The sequence below is a fragment of the Mobula birostris genome, chromosome 8 (assembly GCF_030028105.1).
Source record: "Mobula birostris isolate sMobBir1 chromosome 8, sMobBir1.hap1, whole genome shotgun sequence".
Lineage (NCBI taxonomy): Eukaryota > Metazoa > Chordata > Chondrichthyes > Myliobatiformes > Myliobatidae > Mobula > Mobula birostris.
Genome location: NC_092377.1, coordinates 107,233,993 through 107,242,475, shown reverse-complemented (window position 1 = coordinate 107,242,475; position 8,483 = coordinate 107,233,993). Strand labels below are relative to the sequence as shown.

The following is an 8,483-nucleotide window of genomic DNA, read 5'->3' as shown; positions in this document are numbered from 1 at the left end:
TATGTGAATGTAAATGTATGTGAAAATAAGGAGTATGATTGGTAGGCAAAACTTTAACCAATTTTGATTTGTCCTTTATATATTGCATGCAATTACAAAAATATATATCTCAGCTGCCCAGGCTGTCTTGTTCTCCCACGGCTTATGCAGATCAGGGTGGAAAAAGATCATATTGCCAATGCTACCAATACAACCAGACAAGTAATAAAGAAATTAAGTTACTTTCATTGATACATACACTTTCATAATTTTAATATGAACAATTCTGTAGATATGAGGAAAGCAATTCTGCTGGGAAAAAATCACCACCTCTAATGTTGTCTAAATGTAGCTGCTAAACTACACGATATTTCAAGGAGTTAGTCATCTTTATTCGGGAATTAATCTCGCCTCCAGAATTTGAGGTCACCAGCTACGTTCACATGCAAGACTAACATGGTAACCAGCCTCAATGACTATCGTCCAGTAGTACTTACATCCACACTGCTTGTTTTGAGATGTTAAAATGTATCAACTCCTACCTGAGAAGCCACTTGGAGCTGCTCCAATTTGTCTACCTGAGCAACAGGACCACAGCAGATGCCACCTCATTGCCTCTTCACTGAACCTTGGAACATCTGGACAGAAAGATGCAGACATCAGGATGCTCTACTAGTTTAAGATGGCGCTGGTGAATCTCAGCGACTTCTGGCTGGTGGCTAACGAAACAACAAAATGAACTAAATACTTCGTTGCTCACTCATTCTGAAAAATGATCATCATAAACAATAGTCTGTAACTTCTCTTTGGGCTTGGAGACAATTCATTATGGCAGAAAAGGGATGACTTGGGGCAGCAGGTCCGTCATCAAGAGTGAGGAAGACCCATGGTTCGACCCATGGTTAAGTGCTGGGCCAAATCAGAAAGGTCATATACAGGCCGAATCGAGGTGGCGAGGTGCAGTCTTCAGAGTGTATCAATGTTTGGAGGACTTGAGTGCTGGGTCAGATTGAAAAGGTCAGGGAGTTGGCGCGAGGCAAGTGTGGGCCCATTTCGGCTTACTGCTCCATGACATTTACTCGGCTCAAACTTTATACTTCATTGTTGCCAAACAATTGATGCTAGAGCGTACAATCATCACAGCGATATTTGATTTTGCACTTCGTGCTCCCTGGAGTACAAATCGATACTAAGTATTAAAAATTTAAATTATAAATCATAAATAGAAAAGGGAAAGTAAGGTAGTGCAAAAAAACCGAGAGGCAGGTCCGGATATTTGGAGGGTATGGCCCAGATCCGGGTCAGGATCCGTTCAGCAGTCTTATCACAGCTGAGAAAAAGCTGTTCCCAAATCTGGCCGTATGAGTCTTCAAGCTCCTGAGCCTTCTCCTGCAGGGAGAGGGACAAAAAGTGTGTTGGCTGGGTGGGTCGTGTCCTTGATTATCCTGGCAGAACTGCTCCGACAGCGTGCGGTGTAAAGTGAGTCCACGTATGGAAGATTGGTTTGTGTGATGCGCTGGGCTGTGTTCACGATCTTCTGCAGCTTCTTCCGGTCTTGGACAGGACAACTTCCATACCAGGTTGTGATATACCCTAGAAGAATGCTTTCTATGGTGCATCTATAAAAATTAGTGAGGGTTTAAGGGGACAGGCCAAATTTCTTTAGTTTTCTCAGGAAGTAAAGGCGCTGGTGAGCCTTCTTGGCAGTGGATTCTGCTTGGTTCGACCAAGTCAGGTCATTTGTGATGTTGACTCCGAGGAACTTAAAGCTTTTGACCTGTTCCACTTGCGCACCACCGATATAAATTGGGTCGTGCGATCCGCTACTCCTTCTGAAGTCAACAACTAATTCCTTCATCTTGCTGACATTGAGGGATAGGTTATTGTCTTTGCACCATGCCACCAGATTCTTAATTTCCTCTCTGTACTCAAACTCATCATTACCTGAGATATGGCCTACAATTGTTGCGTCATCAGCAAACTTATAAACTTTGTATATTGAGTTCGATGGAAACTTGGTTACACAATCCTGGGTGTACGGTGAGTACAGCTGGGGCTGAGTACACAGCCTTGTGGGGCACCGGTGCTCAGAGTGATTGTAGAGGAGAGTTTGTCCCCTGTTTTCACAGCCTGGGTCCTGTCTGTGAGGAAGTTGAAGATCCAGCTGCAGATCTGAGTGCTAAGGCCCAGGTTCCAGAGCTTAAGAATCAGTTTATTTGGAATGATGGTATTAAAGGCAGAGCTGTAGTCAATGAAAAGGAGCATTATGTATGTGTCTTTATTCTCCAGGTGTTCTAAAGAGGAATGTAGGGCCAGAGAAATGGCATCTGCCATTGACCTGTTGCTCCAGTAGGTGAATTGCAAAGCGTCGAGGTTGAGCGGTAGGCTGTGGTTGATGTGTTCCATAACCAATCACTTGAAGCACTTCATAGCAACTGATGTCAGAGCCACAGGTCGATAGTCATTCAGGCAAGCCACCTTGCTCTTCGGCGCCAGGATTATCGTTGCCTTCTTAAAACACGAGGGGATCTTAGACTGAAACAAGGAGCAGTTGAAGATGTCAGCAAACACTCCAGCTAGCTCGCTTACACAGGCCCGGAGAACCTGTCCCGGGACGCCATCTGACGCCATCTCTGCACTGAACTAAAGGTCTGTGGACAAGCTCTCTTCGTGGACTTCAGTTCAGAATGCTATTTGTTAGCCTTTATTTTCTGCATGATTTGTTGTTTTGTTTTCTTTTCTCTCTGCACATTGGGTGATTGGTTTTTTTTTGTGTTTTACTTTGGGTTTCTTTGTTTTGTGTAAAGTATGTATACATTATACAACCTTGAGATTCATCGGTTAGATGATCTCAAGGTTGTGTAATGTCCATACTTTGATAATAAATGTACTTTGAACTTTGAACTCTATCAACCCAGCTCAGCATTCAATACTATCATCTCCTCAAAACTAATCAATAAGCTTCCAGGCCTTGGCCTAACCGCCTTCTTGTGCAATTGAATCCTTGATTTCCTCACTTGCAGACACCAGTCAGGTTGGATCAGCAACAACATTTCCTCCACGATTTCCATCCGCACAGGTGCACTACAAGGATGCGTGCTCAGTCCCCTGCTCTAGTCGCTTTACACTTTACACTGCTCCAATGCCATAGTCAAGTTTGCTGATGACACCACTGTCGTAGGCTGTATCAAAGGTGGTGACGAATCAGCATCTAGGAGGGAGATTGAAAATCTGGTTGAATGGTGCCACAACAACAACCTCTCACTCGATCTCAGCAAGACCAAGGAGCTGATTATTGATTTCAGGAAGAGGAGAACAGATGTCCATGAGCCAGCCCTCATTGAAGGATCAGAGGCAGAGAGAGTCAGCAACTTTAAATTCCTAGAGGTTATTATTTTGGAGGACCCATCCTTACTTCCTTAGGAGTTTGTGAAGATTTGGTTTGACATCTAAAACCTTGACAAACTTCTATAGGTGGGTGGTAGAGAGTATATTGACTGGCTGCAACATGGGCTGGAGTGGAAACACCAATGCCCTTGAATGTAAAATCCTGCAACTAGTGGATATGGCCCAGTCCATCATGAGTAAAGCCGTCCCCACATTGAGCACATCTACATGAAGCAGGAAAGCTGCATCCATCATCAGGGAGCCCCACCACCCATGACATGCTCTCTTCTTGCTGCTGCCATTAGGAAGAAGGTACAGGAACCTCAGGGACCCACACCACCAGGTTCAGGAACAGTTACTACCCCCTCAACCATCAGGCTCTTGAACCAAAGGGGATAACTTCCAGTCAAGATAGTGCCAGCAAGCAACAATTCCTGAGACTGTTTATTTCACTTCTTGTACCTGATCTTATCTTGCAGTTCTAGAACTGTTAGAGTTTGGAAATAGACTGGGTGATCTAGTACTCTGCTGTCTCTGAGAACATACCAGGAGCTGAGTGCAGTCCTCGTGGCGAAGCTTAGAGAAAGGGCACAACTTCATTTTGCTGGTTAAAGCGTCCATTAATCGCCAATTAAAATGTCGAGGAAGATTGAAGCATCGAGGTGAATGCCGAAGGCGAGTAAGCGTTCAGCGCCAACTACCTGCCTCTTGCTGCTGGTGGATAAGGCATTTATGTGTAACCACCCCCCCCCAATCGCTCGCTACTGCCTGCTGCTCTGCTTCGAGTGGTTTCCCTCTCCTAGTGGCTGTTGGAGGATGCTAGTGTAGTCCTGCGATTTATGAATTGGACTGGACTCTTTTCAGCTTTATGTCTTTCATATTCTGTGTTTTCACCCATTCTCTCGTTACCTTCTGAGCAATTTAATTTTGGTGAGATTTGTAAATTATTTTTGTGCGGAGGGGTTTGGGTTTAATGTTCTCACAGTTCACCTGTTTTGCTTTCTGTGTGGGGAGGAAGGGGTGGGGTTTGATGCTCCTATTGCTGTTGTGTGATGTAATTTGAGCCAATTTGTGTTTTTGTGCCCTGGGATTTTTTTCTTTGAGCCAGCTTCTGTGGTTTTCTTTGTTTCGTGGCTATCTGGAGAAGATGAATCTCAGAGTTGTATACTACATACTTTGATATAAAAAAAATGAACCTTTGAACTTCACTTGCCCCATCAATGAAATGTTCACAACCTATGCACTCACTTTTAAGGACTGTTCTTGATATTGCTTGCTTGCTTTATTTATTTATTTATTATTTATTTCCTTTTGTATTTGAACAGTTTGTCTTTTGCGCAATGGTTGAATGCCCAAGTTGGTACGATCTTTTATTGATTCTATTATGGTTGTTATTCTATTATCAATTTATTGACAATGCCCACAAGACAATGGGTTGGATATGGTGAGATATATGTAAATTGATAATTAATTTACTTTGAACTTTGACTAGCTCGAGTCATCTTCTGACTGACCCTCATTAGGGAAGCTTGACTGCTTCTCTCTCTCCCAAGCGCTGAAAGACGTCTAGAGTATTTCTAACACTGGTTTATATCAAATTTTATTCCAATTGTTGACGTGAAGTTTAGTTGTCTCTTCAACCGACCGTCCCGTGATGTTATTTTTCAATCCCACGAGCAAACGTCCTGGAACCACCACGTGCCGACCGACCGGACCCCTCGCGCCTCCCCACGTGACCTCGCCCTTCCAGCGGCTCCCGACGCCACGCGGCCGCCGGCCAATCAGAGCGGCGCTGCCTCGCGTTGACGTCGCGCGCGCGGGCGGTGCTGAGAGAATGGGAGGAGGGGAGGGGGGGGATGGGGGAGCCGGGGGGAGGGCGCGTTCCGGGCATGAGCGCAGCGGAAAGATGGCGGGCGCCGAGGTTGATGCGGACGTTAGGAAGCTGATGGGCAACCTGCGGCAGCTGGGCAACGAGCTGCGGGAGCTCGGCGTGTCCGTGCAGTCGTCCGGGGATTACTGCCAGCGCTTCTGCCAGGTGAATGGCTGGGGCGGGCGGGCGTGAGGGAGGGTGGGAGGAGGGCCTTGGTGCCTTTAATTAGCGGAGCCTCCCTCCTGCTGTATAAATATGTGTGGCGGTGGGGGGGGGCGGGTAGCGGCTAGTGGCATCGCCGCGCTCTTTGTTAATTGCGGCGGGCATTTTTCAACCCAGGGCTTATGGGTCTCCTCCAGGAGCTGTGCTGCTTTCCTCACAGATCTCTTTGTTTTTTTCTTCTTTCGCTCTCCTCTTCCCCCTCCTTTCCTCACTCTTCCCACCCCCCCCTTGCGGCGCCGGCGTGTTTTCGCTGCGCAATCTCTTAATAATAAAAGAAGGAGGCTGCGAGCCGAGAGGGAGGGGGTAGGGATTGGCGCTAGCCATTATAATCAGCGCAACTGGACTCCCACATCCCCACTCCTCTCCTCTGACTTTGGTCCTCTTCTCGCCATCGTGTGTGTTTGTGTTTTTTAACATCACTGCAGAAAATGTGGGACATGGTCTTGGGGTTCACCAGTAACTGTATGAACTACCCACCCCTTCCCTGATTTAGTTTCAAATCTGAAACCAGCTCTTGAATTGAGGCAGGTGCTTTATTTGGGGTGTTCCGTCATTTTGCTCGCTTGCCCAAGTTTTGGAGAAAAAAGTTTAGTTTGACCTCGAGTGTTTCAGTACGCGCATCTGTGCATTGTTTTAGAGAGTGGAACTTGAGGCCTTGTGGTGTCCATACCTTTTGGAATAAATGTGTACAATTAAAACAAAATCTGACAGCTGAACCGATAAAGACAAGTATTTCGCAGCGCTCCTGTTTCATTGGGAAATAAAATATGCAGATAGTGTAATCTGAATTTAAAATAGAAAGTGCATGAAATAATCAGGTAACATTTATGAAGAGATAGTTTAAATTTCAGGTCAACATCCCATCAAGACAGTTATGTCAGTTCTGAAGAGTTCTGAAACATTAACTCTGCCTGTTCTACAGAGTATTTTCAGCATTTTGTTTTCCTTTGACGTTTTGCTTTGATGCTTTGTTGGTACATTTTCAGTTTAGTTAATGTCCTTTTGCACTAGGGTAGTGAACTGCTATTGTCATTGTCTTGGGTTGCTTTTTGGGCATAAGAATAACTTGCTTCCAGTCTATTTTTGTGGGGTGAGACTGAAGTGAGAATGGTAGACTCCTTCACAGATGGGAAATGGGTGACGATAGGGTGGGTGGGTAGGTAGATGGTGAAGTAAGGAGCTCCTGTTATGTACAGCAGAACTTCTAGGGCCTTGAGGTCTTGATGAGGCTGGGTGCTTGTTCTTAATGACTTTGAATGGTTATGGACCAGAGGTTGCCGAGATTGAAGGAAAGGGTAACTTTACAAAAAGACTTTTTGAGCACATCTTGGCATTCTCTTATCTGTTCATCTGGTGATCTGACCTGTCACAGTTCAGAAAGTATTTGTGACGGGAATGCCAATGACATGTTCTGTTCAGTGTTGCCGTCTGAGAGGAACTGGGACCTCGGGGGAGATGTTTACAAATTCAGAAAAAACATGATCTGTTGAGTAATGGATAGAGCATTTTAGAATGGTAGAACTGTACTATATTGCCCATCAACATGAGAGTTGTTGATTCTCTGCTAGCCAGCTGTTTTGCAGATAATTAACTTTTTAGATGAAGTTTATTTGTGTAATGTTTATTAATGTTTAATGAAACAGAATTTGTTCTGACAAATGGTAATTGTCCCCTTGATGTGCAGATGGGTTTTTAAATGAACTGTACAAATAAATGTCTGGTGATTTGTGCATATTTTAATGTTCAAACCTTGGCTTATTTTTAGAGCACATCTGATGTATAGAAATTGTGTAACCAGATGATCAATAAACAATTTTCCTTGTAGGACCATTTAATAAATTTCAGCCGCCTAACAAATGGATTAAATGCATGTTTGATTTCCATATTCTCTTACCATATACATCTGACAGCTGGTGCTATTTCTGTTCATGGATTATTTTCTCACTTTTTACCCTGTTATTTAAACGGATTTTATTTATTTGAGGAAACGCAATCTAGCAGTATTTGATGCAGGGAGGAGTGATGAGATTCATTTTGGTGTTGGCTGTAGCATAATTTTGCTCAATGATTATGTGCTGTGTTGCCATATAGTGCTATGCTATGGTAGCAGTCATAAGATGATCAAGCTATTTGTAGGTTTTGAGGCAAAGTCAGGAATGAAGAATAAAATCTCCTGAAACACCAAGAAAAGCCCTTGCAATGAAAGAAAAAGTTGCCTGAATTTTGGTGATTATAATCAAATAACTATTTTAAAAATAAGAAACTATGCCTCAAGACATCATTTAAAAACCTTTGGAAACTCAGTGGCATTTGACATATTCATTCATTACAGCAAAAGGTCCTGGTGCTGTCTTCCCATTCAGTGTAACATGATTTTTTTTAATGCTTTTGTACTTGCTTCCCAATGATTGAATCAGCTTTAGTGATAAAAGGAAACATTAAACATTTATATTGGTAAGCACTTTATTGCACAGAATGAAAGTAGAACTATGGATTTGCTTTCATGTTGGATGATATTACCCAGAATTGTTTCCATTTAGTTTGTGATGCACTATTTTTGTGCATCAACATGCTCCACTGCTCCTACTCGTTTACAATAAAAGTGCTATTCTCCAAATGTTATAAATAACTGGCAAGAGAGTTATAGAACACTACTGCACAGAAGCAGGTCTTTCGGCCCATCTAGTCTGTGCCGCATCATTAATCTGCCTGGGCCTATCAACCTGCACCCAGTCATAGCCGTCCATACTCTATATCATCTATGTACTTATGAAAATTTCTCTTAAATGTTGAAATTGACTCCACATTCATCTCTTGCACTGGCAGCTTGTCGTATACTTTCACCCATCTGAGTGAAGAAGTTGCCCCTTGTGCTCCCCTTAAACATTTCAACTTCCACCCTTAACCCATAACCTCTAGTTGTTGTCTCACCCGACCCAGTGGAAAAGGCATTTACCTTATTTATACTGCTCATAATTTTGTATGCCTCTGTCAAATCTCCCCTTAATCTTCAATGTTGTAGGGA

The 8,483-nt window shown here is 43.7% G+C and overlaps 1 protein-coding gene across 1 annotated transcript in view; it reads left to right on the top strand.

Moving 5' to 3' along the window:
- Nucleotides 1-5,259: 5,259 nt before the first annotated feature.
- The window catches only part of znf292b (zinc finger protein 292b), a 201,122-nt gene continuing 197,898 nt past the window's right edge, over nucleotides 5,260-8,483 (top strand). The window contains exon 1 of the mRNA XM_072265905.1: nucleotides 5,260-5,401. Within this exon, the coding sequence (XP_072122006.1) occupies nucleotides 5,273-5,401 (129 nt within the window). The 5' untranslated portion in view covers nucleotides 5,260-5,272. The remainder of the gene's footprint in view (nucleotides 5,402-8,483) is intronic.